At 45.8% G+C, this 23,937-nt stretch overlaps 1 protein-coding gene across 1 annotated transcript in view; it reads left to right on the forward strand.

Moving 5' to 3' along the window:
* Nucleotides 1-23,937, forward strand: part of LOC115135829 (connector enhancer of kinase suppressor of ras 2-like) — a 61,978-nt gene that overhangs the window by 19,334 nt on the left and 18,707 nt on the right. The window contains 8 exon segments of the mRNA XM_065023676.1: nt 12,197-12,256; nt 12,396-12,464; nt 13,854-14,000; nt 20,476-20,609; nt 21,485-21,690; nt 22,250-22,339; nt 23,486-23,661; nt 23,807-23,855. Coding sequence (XP_064879748.1) covers nt 12,197-12,256; nt 12,396-12,464; nt 13,854-14,000; nt 20,476-20,609; nt 21,485-21,690; nt 22,250-22,339; nt 23,486-23,661; nt 23,807-23,855 — 931 coding nt within the window.

Here is a 23,937-nt window from a genome sequence, read left to right on the forward strand (position 1 = left end):
CAGCTCCTGACTGGCGGGCGGCTCTGGCAACTCCTGACTGGCTGGCGGCTCTTGCAGCTCCTGACTGGCGGGCGGCTCTGGCAGCTCCTGACTGGCGGGCGGCTCTGGCAGCTCCTGACTGACGGGCGGCTCTGGCAGCTCCTGACTGACGGGCGACTCTGGCAGCTCCTGACAGACGGGCGACTCTGGCAGCTCCTGACAGACGGGAGACTCTGGCAGCTCAGGACAGACGGGCGACTCTGGCAGCTCAGGACTGACGGGCGACTCTGGCCGCTCAGGACAGACGGGAGACTCTGGCAGCTCAGGACAGACGGGAGACTCTGGCAGCTCAGGACAGACGGGAGACTCTGGCAGCTCAGGACAGACAGGCGACTCTGGCAGCTCAGGACAGATGGGAGACTCTGGCAGCTCAGGACAAATGGGAGATTCTGGCAGCTCCGGACAGACGGGAGACTCTGGCAGCTCAGGACAGACGGGAGACTCTGGCAGCGCTGGACAGGAGGGAGCACCTGGAGGAAGGAGACGGAGTGACAGCCTGGTGCGTGGGGCTGCCACCGGCCTGATGTTTGGAGGAGGCACAGGATAGACCGGACCGTGGAGGCGCACTGGGGATCTCGAGCACCGAGCCTGCACACCCTACCTGGCTGGATACTCCCCGTCGCCAGGCCAGTGCGGTGAGGTGGATCAGACCTTACTGGGCTGTGCTGGCGAACTCGGGGACACCGTGCGTAGGGCTGGTGCCATGTACCCTGGCCCGAGGAGACGCACTGGAGACCAGATGCGCTGAGCCGGCTTCATGGTACTTGGCTCGGCCGATACGAGGTGCTGCGATGTAACGCACCGGGCTATGCCTGCGCAACGGGGACACCGTGCGCCTCACGGCATAACACGGTGCCTGCCCGGTCCACCTCTCTCTACGGTAAGCACGGAGAGTTGGCTCAGGTCTCCTACCTGACTTAGCCACAATCCCCGTGTGCCTCCCTCAAGAAATTTTGGGGGATGCCTCTCGTCCCAGCCGCGCTGCCGTGCTGCCTCCGCATACCACCGCCGCTCAGCCTTCGCTGCCTCCAGCTCTGCCTTGGGGCGGCGATATTCCCCAGCTTGTGCCCAGGGTCCTTCTCTGTCCAGAATCTCCTCCCATGTTCATGAGTCCAGAGATTTCTGCTGCTGCCCGATACCACACTGCTTAGTCCTTTTTTGGTGGGTGATTCTGTAACGGCCATTGGCGATGGAAGAAGGTGAGCACCAATGCACAGCGTGGTAAGTGTCCATATTTTTAATAAAGTAATAGAACACTGAACAAAAACAACAAAGTGAACGAACGAAACTGAAACAGTTCTGTCTGGTGCAGATACAAACACTCAACAGAAAACAATCACCCACAAAACACAGGTGGGAAAAGGCTACCTAAGTATGATTCTCAAACAGAGACAACGAACGACACCTGCCTCTGATTGAGAACCATACCAGGCCAAACACATTTTTTATTTTTTATTTTTTTATTTCACCTTTATTTAACCAGGTAGGCTAGTTGAGAACAGGTTCTCATTTGCAACTGCGACCTGGCCAAGATAAAGCATAGCAGTGTGAACAGACAACACAGAGTTACACATGGAGTAAACAACCTGCATCCGCGCTTCGGTCTGCAGGTTGTATAACTTTTTCATTACATTTCATTATAGTACAACGGTCTGATTTGTCTAATCTTAGCAATTTCTTCTTAGCTAGCTACATAGTCGTCGTTGTATCAAAGATAATTGCGTAATTATCGTATTTCGTCGTCTCCTATCTGCCCAACACGTTCACCGTCTACCGTAGCACTGTAGTAACTATCACACTCAACTGAACGACTTGATTAGTGTAGTGTTAGCTAGCTACATAGTTGTCTTTGCTGTCTTCGTATCCAAGATAATTGTGTAGTTTAGAGTGTGGAGTCTTAGAGTGATAATTGCGTTATTATCGTATTTCGTCGTCCTCCTATCTGCCTAGCAGCTAGCCAGCTAGCATACGTTCACCGGCTACCGTAGCACTGTAGTAACTATCACACTCAACTGAACGACTTGATTAGTGTAGTATTAGCTAGCTACATAGTTGTCTTTGCTGTCTTCGTATCCAAGATAATTGTGTAGTTAGAGTGTGTAGTCTTAGAGTGATTATCTTAATTTACCGAGGTTAGCTAGCCAGCTATTTTGTCGTCCTTAACGTAGGAGACACTCCTAGCTAGCCAATAGCCAGCCAACGTCTACTGAATAGAACTTTCGCATTCGGTCGCATTCCGCTTCGCTCCACAGGTAGTATCATATTTTCATTTCATTTCATTACAGTCCCAACGGTGTGATTTGTTTGATCGTAGCTAGCTACATAGCTAGCTACATAGCCGTCTTTGTTTCAAAGATAATTGTGTAGTCTAGAGCGATTTTCTAGGTTAGCTAGCCAGCTATTGTCGTTCTCCTAACGCAACGTAACGTAACCAACACTGCTAGCTAGCCAGCTAGCCCCGAAAAGCAGCATTGTAGAAACTTCACACTCAACGGAACGACTTGATTAGGGTAGTGTCAACAACGCAGCTAGCCTACCTCAGCAGTACTGTATCATTTTAATCATTTTAGTCAATTAGATTCTTGCTACGTAAGCTTAACTTTCTGAACATTCGAGACGTGTAGTCCACTTGTCATTCCAATCTCCTCTGCATTAGCGTAGCCTCTTCTCTAGCCTGTCAACTATGTGTCTGTCTATCCCTGTTCTCTCCTCTCTGCACAGACCATACAAACGCTCCACACCGCATGGCCGCGGCCACCTAATCTGGTGGTCCTAGCGCGCACGACCCACGTGGAGTTCCAGGTCTCCGGTAGCCTCTGGAACTGCCGATCTGCGGCCAACAAGGCAGAGTTCATCTCAGCCTATGCCCCCTCCAGTCCCTCGACTTCTTGGCTCTGACGGAAACATGGATCACCACAGACAACACCGCTACTCCTACTGCTCTCTCTTCGTCCGCCCACGTGCTCTCGCACACCCCGAGAGCTTCTGGTCAGCGGGGTGGTGGCACCGGGATCCTCATCTCTCCCAAGTGGTCATTCTCTCTTTCTCCCCTTACCCATCTGTCTATCGCCTCCTTTGAATTCCATGCTGTCACAGTTACCAGCCCTTTCAAGCTTAACATCCTTATCATTTATCGCCCTCCAGGTTCCCTCGGAGAGTTCATCAATGAGCTTGATGCCTTGATAAGCTCCTTTCCTGAGGACGGCTCACCTCTCACAGTTCTGGGCGACTTTAACCTCCCCACGTCTACCTTTGACTCATTCCTCTCTGCCTCCTTCTTTCCACTCCTCTCCTCTTTTGACCTCACCCTCTCACCTTCCCCCTACTCACAAGGCAGGCAATACGCTCGACCTCATCTTTACTAGATGCTGTTCCTCCACTAACCTCATTGCAACTCCCTCCAAGTCTCCGACCACTACCTTGTATCCTTTTCCCTCTCGCTCTCATCCAACACTTCCCACACTGCCCCTACTCGGATGGTATCGCGCCGTCCCAACCTTCGCTCTCTCTCCCCGCTTCTCTCTCCTCTTCCATCCTATCATCTCTTCCCTCTGCTCAAACCTTCTCCAACCTATCTCCTGATTCTGCCTCCTCAACCCTCCTCTCCTCCCTTTCTGCATCCTTTGACTCTCTATGTCCCCTATCCTCCAGGCCGGCTCGGTCCTCCCCTCCCGCTCCGTGGCTCGACGACTCATTGCGAGCTCACAGAACAGGGCTCCGGGCAGCCGAGCGGAAATGGAGGAAAACTCGCCTCCCTGCGGACCTGGCATCCTTTCACTCCCTCCTCTCTACATTTTCCTCCTCTGTCTCTGCTGCTAAAGCCACTTTCTACCACTCTAAATTCCAAGCATCTGCCTCTAACCCTAGGAAGCTCTTTGCCACCTTCTCCTCCCTCTTGAATCCTCCTCCCCCCTCCTCCCTCTCTGCAGATGACTTCGTCAACCATTTTGAAAAGAAGGTCGACGACATCCGATCCTCATTTGCTAAGTCAAACGACACCGCTGGTTCTGCTCACACTGCCCTACCCTGTGCTCTGACCTCTTTCTCCCCTCTCTCTCCAGATGACATCTCGCGTCTTGTGACGGCCGGCCGCCCAACAACCTGCCCGCTTGACCCTATCCCCTCCTCTCTTCTCCAGACCATCTCCGGTGACCTTCTCCCTTACCTCACCTCGCTCATCAACTCATCCCTGACCGCTGGCTACGTCCCTCCCGTCTTCAAGAGAGCGAGAGTTGCACCCCTTCTGAAAAAAACCTACACTCGATCCCTCCGATGTCAACAACTACAGACCAGTATCCCTTCTTTCTTTTCTCTCCAAAACTCTTGAACGTGCCGTCCTTGGCCAGCTCTCCCGCTATCTCTCTCAGAATGACCTTCTTGATCCAAATCAGTCAGGTTTCAAGACTAGTCATTCAACTGAGACTGCTCTTCTCTGTATCACGGAGGCGCTCCGCACTGCTAAAGCTAACTCTCTCTCCTCTGCTCTCATCCTTCTAGACCTATCGGCTGCCTTCGATACTGTGAACCATCAGATCCTCCTCTCCACCCTCTCCGAGTTGGGCATCTCCGGCGCGGCCCACGCTTGGATTGCGTCCTACCTGACAGGTCGCTCCTACCAGGTGGCGTGGCGAGAATCCGTCTCCTCACCACGTGCTCTCACCACTGGTGTCCCCCAGGGCTCTGTTCTAGGCCCTCTCCTATTCTCGCTATACACCAAGTCACTTGGCTCTGTCATAACCTCACATGGTCTCTCCTATCATTGCTATGCAGTAGACACACAATTAATCTTCTCCTTTCCCCCTTCTGACGACCAGGTGGCGAATCACATCTCTGCATGTCTGGCAGACATATCAGTGTGGATGACGGATCATCACCTCAAGCTGAACCTCGGCAAGACGGAGCTGCTCTTCCTCCCGGGGAAGGACTGCCCGTTCCATGATCTCGCCATCACGGTTGACAACTCCATTGTGTCCTCGTCCCAGAGCGCTAAGAACCTTGGCGTGATCCTGGACAACACCCTGTCGTTCTCAAATAACATCAAGGCGGTGGCCCGTTCCTGTAGGTTCATGCTCTACAACATCCCAGAGTACGACCCTGCCTCACACAGGAAGCGGCGCAGGTCCTAATCCAGGCACTTGTCATCTCCCGTCTGGATTACTGCAACTCGCTGTTGGCTGGGCTCCCTGCCTGTGCCATTAAACCCCTACAACTCATCCAGAACGCCGCAGCCCGTCTGGTGTTCAACCTTCCCAAGTTCTCTCACGTCACCCCGCTCCTCCGCTCTCTCCACTGGCTTCCAGTTGAAGCTCGCATCCGCTACAAGACCATGGTGCTTGCCTACGGAGCTGTGAGGGGAACGGCACCTCAGTACCTCCAGGCTCTGATCAGGCCCTACACCCAAACAAGGGCACTGCGTTCATCCACCTCTGGCCTGCTCGCCTCCCTACCACTGAGGAAGTACAGTTCCCGCTCAGCCCAGTCAAAACTGTTCGCTGCTCTGGCCCCCCAATGGTGGAACAAACTCCCTCACGACGCCAGGACAGCGGAGTCAATCACCACCTTCCGGAGACACCTGAAACCCCACCTCTTTAAGGAATACCTAGGATAGGATAAAGTAATCCTTCTCACCCCCCTTAAAAGACCTAGATGCACTATTGTAAAGTGGCTGTTCCACTGGATGTCATAAGGTGAAAGCACCAATTTGTAAGTCGCTCTGGATAAGAGCGTCTGCTAAATGACTTAAATGTAATATGTAAATGTAACAATTAACAAGTCAATAACACAGTAGAGCAAAAAGGGGGAGTCTATATACAATGTGTGCAAAAGGCATGAGGAGGTAGGCGAATAATTACAATATTGCAGATTAACACTGGAGTGATAAGTGATCAGATGATCATGTACAGGTAGAGATATTGGTGTGCAAAAGAGCAGAAAAGTAAATAAATAAAAACTGTGGGGATGAGGTAGGTGAAATGGTGGTAGGTGAATGGGTGGGCTATTTACCAATAGATTATGTACAGCTGCAGCGATCGGTTAGCTGCTCAGATAGCTGATGTTTAAAGTTGGTGAGGGAGATAAAATTCTCCAACTTCAGCGATTTTTGCAATTCGTTCCAGTCACAGGCAGCAGAGTACTGGAACGAAAGGCGGCCGAATGAGGTGTTGGCTTTAGGGATGATCAGTGAGATACACCTGCTGGAGCGCGTGCTACGGATGGGTGTTGCCATCGTGACCAGTGAGCTGAGATAAGGCGGAGCTTTGCCTAGCATGGCCTTGTAGATGACCTGGAGCCAGTGGGTCTGGCGACGAATATGTAGCGAGGGCCAGCCGACTAGAGCATACAAGTCGCAGTGGTGGGTAGTATAAGGTGCTTTAGTGACAAAACGGATGGCACTGTGATAAACTGCATCCAGTTTGCTGAGAAGAGTGTTGGAAGCAATTTTGTAGATGACATCGCCGAAGTCGAGGATCGGTAGGATAGTCAGTTTTACTAGGGTAAGCTTGGCAGCGTGAGTGAAGGAGGCTTTGTTGCGGAATAGAAAGCCGACTCTTGATTTGATTTTCGATTGGAGATGTTTGATATGGGTCTGGAAGGAGAGTTTGCAGTCTAGCCAGACACCTAGGTACTTATAGGTGTCCACATATTCAAGGTTCGGAACCATCCAGTGTGGTGATGCTAGTCGGGCATGCGGGTGCAGGCAGCGATCGGTTGAAAAGCATGCATTTGGTTTTTACTAGCGTTTAAGAGCAGTTGGAGGCCACGGAAGGAGTGTTGTATGGCATTGAAGCTCGATTGGAGGTTAGATAGCACAGTGTCCAATGACGGGCCGAAAGTGTATAGAATGGTGTCGTCTGCGTAGAGGTGGATCAGGGAATCGCCCGCAGCAAGAGCAACATCATTGATATACACAGAGAAAAGAGTCGGCCCGAGAATTGAACCCTGTGGCACCCCCATAGAGACTGCCAGAGGACCGGACAACATGCCCTCCGATTTGACACACTGAACTCTGTCTGCAAAGTAATTGGTGAACCAGGCAAGGCAGTCATCCGAAAAACCGAGGCTACTGAGTCTGCCGATAAGAATATGGTGATTGACAGAGTCGAAAGCCTTGGCAAGGTCGATGAAGACGGCTGCACAGTACTGTCTTTTATCGATGGCGGTTATGATGTCGTTTAGTACCTTGAGTGTGGCTGAGGTGCACCCGTGACCGGCTCGGAAACCAGATTGCATAGCGGAGAAGGTACGGTGGGATTCGAGATGGTCAGTGACCTGTTTGTTGACTTTGCTTTCGAAGACCTTAGATAGGCAGGGCAGAATGGATATAGGTCTGTAACAGTTTGGGTCCAGGGTGTCTCCCCCTTTGAAGAGGGGGATGACTGCGGCAGCTTTCCAATCCTTGGGGATCTCAGACGATATGAAAGAGAGGTTGAACAGGCTGGTAATAGGGGTTGCGACAATGGCGGCGGATAGTTTCAGAAATAGAGGGTCCAGATTGTCAAGCCCAGCTGATTTGTCCGGGTCCAGGTTTTGCAGCTCTTTCAGAACATCTGCTATCTGGATTTGGGTAAAGGAGAACCTGGAGAGGCTTGGGCGAGGAGCAGCGGGGGGGCCGGAGCTGTTGGCCGAGGTAGGAGTAGCCAGGCGGAAGGCATGGCCAGCCGTTGAGAAATGCTTGTTGAAGTTTTTGATAATCATGGATTTGTCGGTGGTGACCGTGTTCCCTAGCCTCAGTGCAGTGGGCAGCTGGGAGGAGGTGCTCTTGTTCTCCATGGACTTCACAGTGTCCCAGAACTTTTTGGAGTTGGAGCTACAGGATGCAAACTTCTGCCTGAAGAAGCTGGCCTTAGCTTTCCTGACTGACTGCGTGTATTGGTTCCTGACTTCCCTGAACAGTTGCTTATCGCGGGGACTGTTCGATGCTATTGCAGTCCGCCACAGGATGTTTTTGTGCTGGTCGAGGGCAGTCAGGTCTGGAGTGAACCAAGGGCTGTATCTGTTCTTAGTTCTGCATTTTTTGAACGGAGCATGCTTATCTAAAATGGTGAGGAAGTTACTCTTAAAGAATGACCAGGCATCCTCAACTGACGGGATGAGGTCAATGTCCTTCCAGGATACCCGGGCCAGGTCGATTAGAAAGGCCTGCTCACAGAAGTGTTTTAGGGAGCGTTTGACAGTGATGAGGGTGGTCGTTTGACTGCGGCACCGTAGCGGATACAGGCAATGAGGCAGTGGTCGCTGAGATCCTGGTTGAAGACAGCGGAGGTGTATTTGGAGGGCCAGTTGGTCAGGATGACGTCTATGAGGGTGCCCTTGCTTACAGAGTTAGGGTTGTACCTGGTGGGTTCCTTGATGATTTGTGTGAGATTGAGGGCATCTAGCTTAGATTGTAGGACTGCCGGGGTGTTAAGCATATCCCAGTTTAGGTCACCTAACAGAACAAACTCTGAAGCTAGATGGGGGGCAATCAATTCACAAATGGTGTCCAGGGCACAGCTGGGAGCTGAGGGGGGTCGGTAGCAGGCGGCAACAGTGAGAGACTTATTTCTGGAGAGAGTAATTTTCAGAATTAGTAGTTCGAACTGTTTGGGTATGGACCTGGAAAGTATGACATTACTTTGCAGGCTATCTCTGCAGTAGACTGCGACTCCTCCCCCTTTGGCAGTTCTATCTTGACGGAAGATGTTATAGTTGGGTATGGAAATCTCTGAATTTTTGGTGACCTTCCTGAGCCAGGATTCAGACACGGCAAGGACATCAGGGTTAGCAGAGTGTGCTAAAGCAGTGAGTAAAACAAACTTAGGGAGGAGGCTTCTAATGTTGACAATTTGTAAGTCGCTCTGGATAAGAGCGTCTGCTAAATGACTTAAATGTTAAATGTTAAATGACATGCATGAAACCAAGGCTTTTTCGATCACAGAAGTCAACAAATGAGGGTGCCTGGGGACATGCAGGGCCTGGGTTTACCTCCACATCACCCGCGGAACAGAGAAGGAGTAGTATGAGGGTGCGGCTAAGGGCTATCAAAACTGGTCGCCTAGAGCGTTGGGGACAGAGAATAAGAGGAGCAGGTTTCTGGGCATGGTAGAATATATTCAGGGCATAATGCACAGACAGGGGTATGGTGGGGTGCGGGTACGGCGGAGGTAAGCCCAGGCACTGGGTGATGATGAGAGAGGTTTTATCTCTGGACATGCTGGTTGTAATGGGTGAGGTCACCGCATATGTGGGAGGTGGGACAAAGGAGGTGTCAGGGGTATGAGGAGTGGGACTAGGGGCTCCATTGTGAACTAAAACAATGATAACTAACCTGAGCAACAGTATACAAGGCATATTGACATTTGAGAGAGACATACAGCGAGGCATACAGTAATCACAGGTGTTGAATTGGGAAAGCTAGCTAAAACAGTGGGTGAGACAACAGCTAATCAGCTAGCATAACAACAGCAGGTAAAAAGGCATTGACTAGGCAACGGGGCCGACAGATAAAACAAACAAGCAGAATGGAGTACCGTGATTAATGGACAGTCCAGCGTGCATCAGCTATGTAGCCAAGTGATCAGAGTCCAGGGGCACAGGTGTTAAATTCGGAGAGCTAGCGTGATTAATGGACAGTCCAGTGTGCATCAGCTATGTAGCCAAGTGATCAGAGTCCAGGGGCAGCGGTGGATGGGGCAGGGGGGCTGGGCTGGCGAGTGTTATCCAGGTTAAAAAAACTAACAATGACTAAATAGCTTGTAGCTGGCTAGCTGGTTAGCTTCTGGAGGTTCTTGAGTGTGTTCTAAAAATAAAGATAATAGCGATTCCGTATCACATTGGGTGAGGCAGGTTTCCGGAAGGTATAAACAAATTTAAAAAATAAAAAAAAATCGGGAAGAGATAAAGTACATATGGACCACTGCGTTTTTGGGACGCGGCGATGCAGCCGGATTAGCAGGCCTGTGCTAACAAGCTAACAGATTAGCAGGCCGGGGTAAACAAGGTAGTAGTTAGCGGACCTGGGCTAAACAAGCTAGCAGTTAGCATGCCGAATTAGCAAGCAAGGAGATAGCGAGGGCTAGAGAGTTAGCCTTTGGAGGACGTCGCGATGGGGTGAGTCTGTTTATTCCTCTTCATGCATTGATATCGATAGACCGGTCGTAGGTCAAGGTATTGTAGCCTAGGAGTATGCTAGGAGCTCTGGCCGGGCTAGCTTCAAGCTACGTGGGTGGAAACGCTAGCCAGGAGTAATCAACCAGGGTTGCTGTTTAGCTCGATAGCAAGTTGTGAAGATCCAGCTGAAGAATGTTCCGTTTGTGGTGGGAATCCGGGGGTAAAAAATTAAATAGGTCCGTTATGCTCTGGTTAGCGTCGCGTTGTTCGAACTGGCGAGAGCTTTCCGAGCTAAAGGTTAGTTGATGACCGGTTAGCTGAAGACCGCTAGCATAGCTGGTAGTTAGCTGGCTAGCTTCAGTTGAGGGGGTCCGGTTCCGAAGTAAATATAAATACTTTAGGAAAAGTAGCTACATTGGCGGGTTGCAGAAGAGTATTTGGAAGCTTAGGTTTAGCAAAATGTTTTTAAAGATATGCGAAGAAAAAATATCTAAAACGAAAAAGAGACGATATTTACAGAGAGACGATACGACGGGACGACTTACTGCTACGCCATCTTGGATCACGCAACATAGAAAAACGAACATAGACTGCCCACCCAACTCACGCCCTGACCATACTAAAACAAAGACATAACAAAAGAACTAAGGTCAGAACGTGACGTATATCCACAGTAAAACGAGTCCTATACTGACATAACCTGAAAGGCCGCCCTGCAAGGAAGAAGCCACTGCTCCAAAACTGCCATAAAAAAAAGCCAGACTACGGTTTGCAACTGCACATGGGGACAAAGATGGTACTTTTTGGAGAAATGTCCTGTGGTCTGATGAAACAAAAATAGAACTGTTTGGCCATAATGACCATCGTTATGTTTGAAGGAAAAAGGGGATGCTTGCAAGCTGAAGAACACCATCCCAACCATGAAGCATGGGGGTGGCAGCATTATGTTGTGGGGGTGCTTTGCTGCAAGAGGGACTGGTGCACTTCACAAAATAGAAGACATCATGAGGAAGTAAAATTATGTGGATATATTGAAGCAATATCTCAAGACATCAGTCACAAAGTTAAAGCTTGGTCGCAAATGGGTCTTCCAAATGGACAATGACCTCATGAATACTTCCAAAGTTGTGGCAAAATGGCTTAAGGACAACAAAGTCAAGGTATTGGAGTGGCCATCGCAAAGCCCTGACCTCAATCCCATAGAAAATTTGTGGGCAGAACTGAAAAAGCGTGTGCGAGCAAGGAGGCCTACAAACCTAATTCAGTTACAGCAGCTCTGTCAGGAGGAATGGGTCACCCAACTTATTGTGGAAAGCTTGTGGAAGGCTACCCAAAACATTTAAGGCTACCCAAAAACAGTTTAAAGGAAATGCAACCAAATACTAATTGAGTGTATGTAAACTTCTGACATACTGGGAATGTGATGAAAGAATAATAAATAATTCTCTCTACTATTATTCTGACATTTCACTTTCTTAAAATAAAGTGGTGATCCTAACTGACCTAAGACAGGGAATTTTTCTAGGATTTAAATGCCAGGAATTGTGAAAAACGGAGTTTAAATGTATTTGGCTAAGGTGTATGTAAACTTCCGACTTCAACTGTTGATATGACTGTCCTGCTTGGGGCTGTAAACTTCCACCCCCCCACACACACAAATGCACAGAGCCCTCAGAGGGCCACAGAGCAAACAGAAGGCAACAGAGCTTTTCACATACAGGACTGTCAATAGAACCTGAACAGAGGAGTGGGCAGAGTGGGTCAAAAATAAACCTCTTACTCTCTTCTCACTCAGACTGAGATGCACTGAATGTGTGTGTGTGTATGCGCGCGTGTGCGTTTCTGTGTGTCTGTTTGTTATGCACTTTACAGCCCCTCTGAGGGAAGGCTTGAACATTTGAGTATGTTTGTCTGTTTGCCTTGAAAATGTACAATATAGATTCATGGATGTTTTTTGTAACGTTGTACTGTATGCATTTATGTGTTTGTGCTTGTAATGTACTGTATATGGATGTGCAAACTATTATCAGGCTATGGCCCTAAGCTACCTCTCTCTGTCTCTCTATAGGGCATGTACATCAAATCGACATATGATGGCCTGCATGTCATCACTGGAACTACAGAGGGAGTGAGTATCGATCATGCTCAGTCAGAGGGAGATGTGTCTCTCAAGGCGGTGTCACAGTGAATCTCCTAAATGACAGTGAACAGCATCAGGCCCATCAGTGTTTTTATAGCTGTGTGATGTGTCTCTTCCTCTCCATCAGTCTCTGGCTGACCGCTGTAAGAAAATTCATGCAGGCGATGAAGTCATCCAGGTCAATCATCAGACAGTGGTGCGTCTCTCTATTTTCTAACCTTTTTTTTTTTAACCTTGATTTAACCAGGAAGAAACACATTGAGAAGCAGGTTCTTTTTTTCCAGGGGGACCTGGCCAAGATAGCAGTAGTAGTCAATACAACATTTAAGATGTTCACCCATGAAAGGATTCATTCATTCAAGGTTAATACAAACGGGTGCAATTTTCACTGGGGACGGTTGGGACATTCTGAAATTGCATTTTTGTCAACCCCAGTTTTATCATTGGAATGTGACGGTGTGCTTTAGGACCATGCGGATGCCTCTGATCGGTCGGGGTAGGCTGTTTGGAGTGTTCATCTGAACTGCATAAAAAGAAAAGTGCAGTCAATATAGAATTTAATCAGAAAAACAATAGTCCAAACCTCATATACTATACTGTATATGGTTCAAACGTTACAGACAATTTACTCTGAGAATTTAGCATGTTTAGAGTGATTGGAATGTCATCACAGTATGATAAAAAAGCGGTCACTGCTCAATAGAATTCTGTGGCGCTGCTCCGTGGCAGAACGGCGCTAACTTCGAAACTCAACTTACAAGCTAACTAGTGGCTGTAAGTTCATGAGTGAAAACATGGGCTTTTTCTAAATGAAATCTGATGAATACAATACTTAAAATGAGATTAAATATATATTTATTTACAAAGCTAAGAGATTGAATTTCAATATCCACCCTTTGTGAAAGACAATCTGTTCCAGTTTTCATAGTGTATTTCTGAGTCTTTCCCTTTAAATCGGCATAGAAACGGCCCCTCTCAACGTAGAGTGATCATCAGTTTAGGCAATGAAAGCCAAGGATCTGGAGGTGAAAATGATATCAAGTTGATTTTGATTGGTTCAACCATTTGGAAACACATCCAAATGGTACCACCACACAATGCCTAATATGGGAGAGATACAACCAAGAGTTGCACAGTCTAAACTAGCAACGGTCACAGCAAATTAACATTCTTATTTCATCAACACTGTCAAACACAAGTATATTAAGGTTATAATATTGTAAAGTACAATCTAATGATTCATTCTATGTCATTGATAATGACATAGGGCAAAGAAAACTACATTTTGACATTGATTTTGTAACATCCTACAGAAAACATTTATAAAATGCTAATCTTCTCTGACTGAGAGCGAGCTCTGGTGAAGGTCATTCAATTTTTATATATTTTTATATTATCTCCCTAGTCCTTCCCCATTTATCTTACGTTTACATACTGTTATAGGACTACCCTATGATTACTACTATGTTCGTGCGAAATGTTGCCCTATGTGTTTTTCATTATATTTGTGTGTGTGTGTGTGTGTGTGTGTGTGTGTGTGTGTGTGTGTGTGTGTGTGTGTGTGTGTGTTGGCTTGTGGCGCTAGGTGGGCTGGCAGTTGAAGAACTTGGTGAATTCTCTGCGCGGGGACCCCGGGGGTGTTATGCTGACTCTGAAGAAGCGACCACAGAGCACGCTGACGTCCACCCCAGCACTGCTGAAGAACATGAGATGGAAACCCTTAGCCCTGCAAGTATGACAACACATTCACTTTCAACCTCCACACAACTGATGAATGGGTGTGAAATCACAAACTATTCCCTTAATAGTGGTTCTTTATTATTATTATTATTTTAAAAATTAGATCAGCTTTAGTATTGCAGATAGATTGTGGCTTCTATCAATGTAATTGTCTGCATCATTTCCAATCATTTCCAATTTCCCATATATTTTTCCCCTCATCAATCTACACACAATACCCCATAATGATCAAAAACTGTTCTTCATAAATTTTTGCCCCCAAAAATATGATAAAAAAATAATTAAATATGACATTTCCATAAGCATTCAGACCCTTTACCCCGTACTTTGTTGAAGCACCTTTGGCAGCGATAACAGCCTGGAGTCTTCTTGGGTATGACGCTACAAGCTTGGCACATCTGTATTTGGGGAGTTTCTCCCATTATTGTCTGCAGATCCTCTCAAGCTCTGTCAGGTTGTATGCGGAGCGTCGCTGCACAGCTATTTTCAGGTCTCCAGAGATGTTCGATCGGATTCAAGTTCGTGCTCTGGCTGGGCCACTCAAGGACATTCAGGGACTTGTCCGGAAGCTACTCCTGCATTGTGTTGGCTGTGTTCTTAGGGTCGTTGTCCCGTTGGAAGGTGACCATCACCCCAGTCTGAGGTCCTGAGTGCTCTGGAGCAGGTTTTCATCAAAGATCTCTCTGTACTTTGCTCCTTTCATCTATCCCTTGATCCTGACTAGTCCCTGCTGCTGAAAAACATCCCCCCCACAGAATGATGCTGCCACCACCATGCTTCACTGTAGGGATGGTGCCAGGTTTCCTCCAGATGTGACACTTGGCATTCAGGCCAAAGAGTTCAATCTTGTTTTCATCAGACCAGAGAATCATGTTTCTCATGGTTTGAGAGTACTTTAGGTGCCTTTTGGCAAACTCCAAGCGGGCTGTCATGTGCCTTTTACTGAAGAGTGGCTTCCGTCTGGCCACTCTACCATAAAGGCCTGATTGGTGGAGTGCTGCAGAGATGGTTGTCCTTCTGGAAGGTTCTCCCATCTCCACAGAGGAAATCTGTTGCTCTGTTAGAGTGACCATTGGGTTCTTGGTCACCTCTCTGACCAAGGCCCATCTCCCCCGATTGCTCAGTTTGGCTGGGCGGCCAGCTTTAGGAAGAGTCTTAGTGGTTTCAAACTTCTTCCATTTTAGAATGATGGAGGCCACTGTGTTCTTGTGGACCTTCAATGCTGCATCAATGTTTTGGTACCCTTCCCCAGATCTGTGCCTCGACACAATCCTGTCTTGGAGCTCTACGGACAATTTTCTCCAACCTAATGGCCTGGTTTTTTCTCTGTCATGCACTGTCAGCTGTGGACCTTATATAGACAGGTGTGTGCCTTTCCAAATCATGTCCAATCAATTGAATTTACCACAGGTGGATTCCGATCAAGTTGTTCTCAAGGATGATCAGTGGTAACAGGATGCACCTGAGCTCAATTTTGAGTCTCATAGCAAAGGGTCTAAATACTCAATTAAATAAGGTATTTCTGTTTTTTAAATATTTAATAACTTTGCAAACATTTCTAAAAACCTGTCTTCACTTTGTCATTATGGGGTATTGTGTGTAGATTGATATATATATTTTTTATATATATTTTTTAATCCATTCTAGATTAAGGCAGTGACGTAACAACATATAGAAAAAGTCAAAGGGTCTGAATACTTTCCGAATGCACTGTATATAACATACCATTGGTTTCAAGAATTTTGAATAATCATTTCAATTTAAAAAAAACTCTGTTTTAAATCTGGCATTTTTTTGTGTATCAGTGCCATGGAATCATTACATCGAAAATCTCTTCCCAACTATTTTTGAATCTGTATAGCACAGCTGTAAATGTAAATGTTTTGATTATTATACTATTTTATTCATCACAATTTTCTTTAACAAATTATGGTCTTTAATGCAGGGCTGACAGACAAGTTCCTTACTTTCTCCCCCTTCATCTTGCCTCTTTCATTTTGGCGGTATTGCTGCAATTAGTTGGTTGAAATTTTGGATAGAGCAGACATTTCCATATATTTTTGTTAGCTGCATGTGTGACATAACTCGAATAGTCCTATTTATGATATAGTTTACAAAGATTATACCATTTAAAAAATGTTCCTCCAAAAATAATGCTTTTTTATCAATTAGTGTATTTGAGTTTAACCAAAATATTTGTTGTAATATTTGTTCTGTCTTTTCTGGTGGATTAAACTGAAATTGCAACCAACTTTCTTTGGTTTGTTTTAAAAATAGCAATATTTAGGAGATTATTTCGTTTTCAAATCATGTGAAAGTGAGAGGTTGTAATCTGAATAAAGGGGAAAAGGCCATTCTTGAACACGGGGTGAGCCATTTTTACTAATCTGCTAGTGAACTAGTTCGGATTTAAGTATAGATTTTGCATGACTGAAGCCTTTAGTGAGAGGTCTAATGCTTTAATATTTAATCATTTCTGCCCTCCGAATTCAGATTAATTATATAAATTGGCCCGTTTAATTTTGTCTGGCTTGCCGTTCCAAATCAAATTGAATATTTTTTGCTCATATAATTGAAAAACAAGTCGTTAGGTGTAGGCAGGGCCATAAGCAAATAGGTTAACTGGGATATGACTCGGGGTGATTTTTCTACAAATAGACAGATATTTTCCTTTCCACGGTAGCAAGATCTTATTTATTTTTGCTAACTTTCTATTAAAATGTATTGTAGTGAGAACATTTCTTTCTTTCGGGATATGAATATACAGAGTATATCCACTTCCCCGTCAGACCATTTTATTGGTAAATGACGCGGTAATGTAAAAGTTTCATTTTGTTTTTAGATCATATATGTAATATAGGACACTTTATCAAAATCCTTTTCAAAGTCAGTTATGAATACCAGGCCTGGTTTCGCAGACTTGGCATAGTGTTCTATTGACAAATGATGACAAATGTATAAAAATAATTTTAAAAGAAAATACCTTACCTACATAAGTATTCAGACCCTCTGCATCCAGTTTCCATTGATCATCGTTGAGATGTTTCTAAAACTTGTCTGGAGTCCACCTGTGGTAAATGTAATTACTTTGACATGATTTGGAAAGGCACACTCCTGTCTATGTGAGGTCCCACAGTTGACAGTGCATGTCAAAGCAAAAACCAAGCCATGAGGTCAAAGGAATTTTCCGTAGAGCTCCGAGACAGGATTGTGTCGAGGCACAGATCTGGGGAAGGGTATCAAAACATTTCTGCAGCATTGATGGTCCCCAAGAACACAGTGGCCTCCATCATTCTTACATGGAATAAGCACTGTATACTATCTCCAATGTATTGTTTATGTTAAAGAAAACATGATTAATAGGATTAATAATATCTGACAGTACCTTTTTAATTCTATGCGCTATGCATTTTGCTAGAATTTTTGTATCACAACACTGAAGTGTAAGGGACCTCCAATTTGTTAAATGGACTGGATCTTTATATATACCACTTGGTTCCTCTTTCAGTAATAGTGAAATCAGACCTTCTTGTTGAGTATCTGATAATCTACCATTTTTATAGGAGTGGTTAAAACATGCTAATAACGGTCCTCCGAGTACAACCAAAAAGGTTTGATATACTACCTTAACTGGTATGTCATCCAGCCCTTTCCTAGACTCAAAGGCTTTAATTGCATCAAGAAGGTCCTCCTTTTTAGTGGTTACTTTATAGTAAATATTGAATAGGGTGGCATTTCACTTGCGCTGAGATGGGAGGAGTGGCGATATTTGAGGTGTGTAAATATTTAAGGCAATTACAACAATGTTGACTGCTAACACTCTGAACATATTGAGCAAACACTGGATGTTTTTTTTACTCTTGTTATACTCGTTACTGTAGCTTATACTATTTAATCAACCGTAGTTGGTATCATTCCACAGTGGACTAGGACGAGAATATTCCGTGCCCCCAGCAACTCAAAGACCGTCAATGACCTACACAACTTGAGACAACCGCATGCGGTGTTATGGGGGTGCCACAGGGTTAAATTCGACTCTTTTCTATGTATATATCAATGATGTCGCTCTTGCTGCTGGTGATTCTCTTATCCACCTCTACGCAGACGACACCATTCTGTATACCTCTGGCCCTTCTTTGGACACTGTGTTAACAAACCTCCAGACGAGCTTCAATGCCATACAACACTCCTTCTGTGGCCTCCAACTGCTCTTAAATACAAGTAAAACTAAATGCATGCTCTTCAACCAATTGCTGCCCGCACCCGCCCGCCCATCTAGCATCACTACTCTGGACGGTTCTGACTTAGAGTATGTGGACAACTACAAATACCTAGGTGTCTGGTTAGACTGTAAACTCTCCTTCCAGACTCACATTAAGCATCTCCAATCCAAAATTAAATCTAGAATCGGCTTCCTATTTCGCAACAAAGCCTCCTTCACTTATGCTGCTAGACTATCCTACCGATCCTTGACTTCGGCGATGTCATTTACAAAATAGCCTCCAACACTACTCAGCAAATTGCATGTTGTCTATCACAGTGCCATCCGTTTTGTCACCAAAGCCCCATAAACTACCCACCACTGTGACCTGTATGCTCTCGTTGGCTGGCCCTCACTTCTTTTTTTGTCGCCAAACCCAATGGCTTCAGGTCATCTATAAGTCTTTGCTAGGTAAAGCCCCGCCTTATCTCAGCTCACTGGTCACCATAGCAACACCCACCCGTAGCTCGCGCTCCAGCAGGTATATTTCACTGGTCACTCCCAAAGCCAACTCCTTCTTTAGCCGCCTTTCCTTCCAGCAAAAATAGCAAAAATCACTGAAGCTGGAGACTTATATCTCCCTCAATAACTTTAAGCATCACCTGTCAGAGCAGTTTACCGATCATTGCACCTGTACATAGCCCATCTGTAAATAGCCCACCCAACTACCTCATCCCCATATTGTTATTTATATTTTTGCTCCTTTGCACCCCAGTATCTCTACTTGCATATCATCTTCTGCACATCTATCACTCCAGTGTTAATTGCTAAATTGTAATTGTTTCGCCACTATGGCCTATTTATTGCCTTACCTCCCTAATCTTACTACATTTGCACACACTGTATATAGATTTTTCTGTTGTGTTATTGACTGTATGTTTGTTTATCCCATGTGTAACTCTGTGTTGTTTGTGTCGCACTGCTTTGCTTTATCTTGGCCAGGTCGCAGTTGTAAATGAGAACTTGTTAAATAAAGGTGAAATATATATTTTTTTAAATGATTAAGCCATGGAACACATTGTTTGACCAGTGAGTGGCCAAGTTCTCGTCACACCTACAAATGGTTTATTAATCTAAACCTAGCCCTTTCACACCCCCGCCAGCCTATGAGCTCATAATTCCTGCTGTGAAAATAACTAAAGTATTTCTGACACACCCAGGACCTATAGCGCTACCACCAGTGATAAGATTTACCATTGCGTTAGGTTTGTTAAAATAGAGCCCTGTGTGTTAGTGAGAGGTGATTTATGTACTGTATACCACTATCTTTTCAGTGGGTTAATGACTGAGAGGGCATGTGAACTTCTGTATGTGCACAGTATGTGCCTGATTGTGCATGGTGAGTATGCAAGCAGGAGAGTGCATTCCATGTTTGTGGGTCTCGTTAAAGCAGTGACGTTTTGTGAATGTGTCTGTCTCTGTGTGTCTGTCTGTCATATTTTACCCCAAACAATGATTTCATATCGGTGTTGTATCTGAACTTGTGCGTGGAGGGAAGCGTACGTGTGGAGATGAGACGGGCATATGTGACTCTATCCCTGTCCCCCTCTGAATCCCACGCTGGGCTAAGTGCTGTTTCCCTCCCTCCCCCTGGGGCCCTGACCAACTGGAGCGCGTCAGAGCTCTGCCGCCTCCTAATCCCCTCTCATCTCCTCCCCCTTCTCCTTTACCTCTTTTCTGCCTCCTCTCTTCTCCTCTCTGTACCCTCCTCCTCCTCATTTCATCATCCATCCAGATTCAGTTATTGATTTATGCTTTATAATTCATCAAATGCAAAGGATCAAATCAATTTTCCCTTCCCTAACCCTGCCTCTAGCCATTCTCCAATCAAGAAACAAGACTAGCATTTCCTACATATTGAAGCTTTAAAGGTTTGATTGATCGTAATTTATTATGAAACGACACATCACAGCAGTATGTCAGAAAACTCACCCTCTCTCCCCCGCTGCAGGTAGTCTGGTGGGTAGGAGCGTTGGGTCAGTAATCGAAAGGTTATCGAATCGCAGAGCCGACAATGTAAAAATCTGTCATTCTGCCCCTGAGCAAGGCAGTTAACCCACTGTTCCCCAGGTGCCGAAGATGTGGATTTCGATTAAGGCATCCCTCCGCACCTCTCTGATTTAGAGGGGTTGGGTTACATAAGGAATACACATTTCAGTTGAATGCATTCAGTTGTGCAACTGATTAGGTTTCTCTCTCCTCACAGCCCATCATCCCTCAGAGCCCCAGCAGCAGTGTGGCCACACCCACCAGTACCCTGAGCACCCCTTCCAGGAGGGACAGCTGTGCCCTGCAGGACCTTTTCATCCCCCCGCCCCCCGAGGAACCATACACCCCCAGGTACACACACAGCTGCCTCACTTTGACATACTGTATGCCTTACTTTAGGGATTACACCGTGTAGTCACTGTTTATACTGTATGCCTTACTTTAGGGATTACACAGTGTAGTCACTGTTTATACTGCACATTTTACCAGAGGGATTAAAGTGTAGTCACTGTTTATACTGTATGCCTTACTTTAGGGATTACACAGTGTAGTCACTGTTTATACTGTATGTTTTACCAGAGGGATTAAAGTGTAGTCACTGTTTATACTGTATGTTTTACCAGAGGGATTACACAGTGTAGTCACTGTTTATACTGTATGTTTTACCAGAGGGATTACACAGTGTAGTCACTGTTTATACTGTATGTTTTACCAGATGGATTACACAGTGTAGTCACTGTTTATACTGTATGTTTTACCAGAGGGATTACACAGTGTAGTCACTGTTTATACTGTATGTTTTACCAGAGGGATTACACAGTGTAGTCACTGTTTATACTGTATGTTTTACCAGAGGGATTACACAGTGTAGTCACTGTTTATACTGTATGTTTTACCAGAGGGATTACACAGTGTAGTCACTGTTTATACTGTATGTTATACCAGAGAGATTACACAGTGTAGTCACTGTTTATACTGTATGCTTTACCTGATGGATTACACAGTGTAGTCACTGTATAATGTACTTTGATTATGTTTTATGTTATTATCTGCAGTGAAAAAGTGTAGTGGTTTACCTGTGTAATTACTTCACTCTGTGAATTTAGTCAGTTTATTCCCTTTTGTGGGGGGATTTATGTGCCTTGTAGTATATGACTTTGTTGAAGTTTACCAATGCAGTCGATGCTCCATAGGCGAACAGACTCTCTCCATGATCTGTGCTGCAGAGACGACAAGGGAAATCTATCAGGTGACGACGACCTCCAAACTGACATCCCGGTGGCCAAGGGCTCTGAGTCCCCCAACTCCTTCCTGGACCAGGAGTGTCGCCGACGTTTCCCTCTGGTGGAGGAGGATGCTGTTCTGTACTGCTACGAATACGACCAGAACCACGGGCCTCCACCTGTCCGCAGGGACTGCACCCCCACTTATGGTATGACCCAGTCCAAACCGCATATTTGTATGAGGGATGTCAGTCCCCCATATACTGTATGATATGACCCAGTCCAAGCCTGTTTGTTTGTATGTGGGATGTCTGTCCTCCACATATGTTACGACGCAGTCCAAGGCTGTGTGTTTGTATGAGAGATGCAGGTGGTGCACTTCCTATAGATTTGACCACTCTTCTGTTGCTGCGAAAATATTCCTGCAGAGCAGGAAATGCAAACGTGTAGTGTATTTCTGTTTTAAAAATGCTTCTAAAGTTTGTAATCTTCACTTTGAACATTTCAGATTTGATTTGCCCTAACAAAAAAATGTATCAACACCTACAAAAATGCTCATTAATTGTAATACACATAATAATTCACATTTCCTGTTGCTGCAGGATTATTTTCCTGTTGTAGCAAAATGAATGATCCTACATCTGTATACAATGCCTGCTGTGTTTGTGATGTTTGTGTCACTGTATTGTTAATATAGGCTGTTTGTAGCTCTTAGATTTTCCTGGGTAGGTCTGTAATGTTGTGTGTTATCTGTGCTGCGTGCTCCAGGCAGGCTTAGGCCCATCTCCATGCCAGTGGAATATAACTGGGTGGGAGACTATGAAGACCCGGCCAAGCTGAAGAGAGAGAGCAGGAGAGGTGAGTGGGAGGCCAGGATGGAGAGAAAGGGAGAGATAAAAAGAGAGGGGAGACAGAAAGAGAGAGCTATAGCAGCAGAGGTGAGTGGGTGGATATCTCTTATAATTGGGTTTTCTGCCTCCCCATCTCAGATGTCTTAGCCAAGGGACTAGGAAGCTGAGCAGCCAGGCAGGGCTCAGTGCATAATAGATATGATGCTGAATTAGCTATCCTCCTCTCTATCTGTCCCTCTTTTCCGGTCTCTTCTTTCTGTGTATCTTTGTTAGTCCCTCCTACTCTCTTTCTCTTTCAATCTCACCCATTTCTCTCAGTGACTCTCTGCCTCTCTCTCTCTCTCTTTGCTTTTGGGTCTTGAAGGTATGTCGTTGCCTTGGCAACTGTAACCAGGCTCTTCCCAAGATTTGCTTGGTTTGATTGGTTGCTGCCAGGCCTGGTGGCAACCAGAGTAGGAACAGAGCGAATGGCCTTGGTTCAGTCTGAGAGGCAGCCACTGTGATGTTGTGTTTTTATTCCCAATGGCAATTCAGTTTATTCCCCCTGGGCTTTTCAGCATAATTTAGGGTGCTATATTTATCCGTATATTTGGCAAGAGGCAGTATCTTGACGTATTGCCTAAAGGCAATATTTTTTCAATTTTTTGGGGAAGATGTCTTGCAAATATCAGAATAATGACAATCCTTTGGAAATGGCTCTGTTGGTTCAGTACAATAATGGGGTTAGAGTGAAGCCTAGGCATTTGTCTGAATGACAAGACTGAGTAAAGCCTCAGAGCCCTAAAGCCGAATGCCTGGACACACCACAGGATTACACAAAACATCAATTACACTCCCCAATGACATGGCTCCCAAAACTAGCCTATAAGAGTCAGATGGAGGATGTTCATCAGGGGTCTCGCTGTAGCCTCAAGGCCCTAATGACATGACTAAGTCCACAAGTCACACAACTGTCCCTTTTCATCCAAGCAATCATTACACAATCTCTAGAATTGGCTTTTGGCTTGTTTTTCGCTGTTGTTTAAAGTTTGTAGTAACAAAGTGACAGCACAATGAATATTCAGAAGGTAGAAATGATGTACACATAGTAGGCCGATATAATCGAATGGCTTAGACAAAGTGATCTAATTGCTGGCCTCCCCTGCTCTGGTAGAGAACTCCCTGCTGTGCTATGTGAATCAGAGTGAGGACAAGGCCATGCCAGAGGAGTACCTGACAGGGCGCAGCAGGAAGAAGAGTGACAAGGGCAGCCCCGCCCACTACGCCCTCCTCCCAGCCCTCCAGATGGAAGTCTCCACGTCTGGCTCTGACTCCGCCTCCCTCTACCATGTAAGTCCCATCGGTCCCAGGGCCCTGAGACAACACTGACGTGTTTTTTTGTTGTGATTATGATTAGATATATAGAGGTCTGAGCACAGTGGAGACAGATCAATGTGGTTTGATATCTCTCATTTTCCTGTGTGTTATTTTGTAGATGTTTGAACGATCCTCGCTGCGCTCAAGGTCTAGGAAGAAGAGTAAAGGTGAGTTATTCAAAACCTACAGTCCACAATGCATGTACAGTTTCAAATATACACTACATACATACATGTAATCTGCTGCAGA

Source organism: Oncorhynchus nerka, linkage group LG10, assembly GCF_034236695.1.
Source record: "Oncorhynchus nerka isolate Pitt River linkage group LG10, Oner_Uvic_2.0, whole genome shotgun sequence".
Classification (NCBI taxonomy): domain Eukaryota; kingdom Metazoa; phylum Chordata; class Actinopteri; order Salmoniformes; family Salmonidae; genus Oncorhynchus; species Oncorhynchus nerka.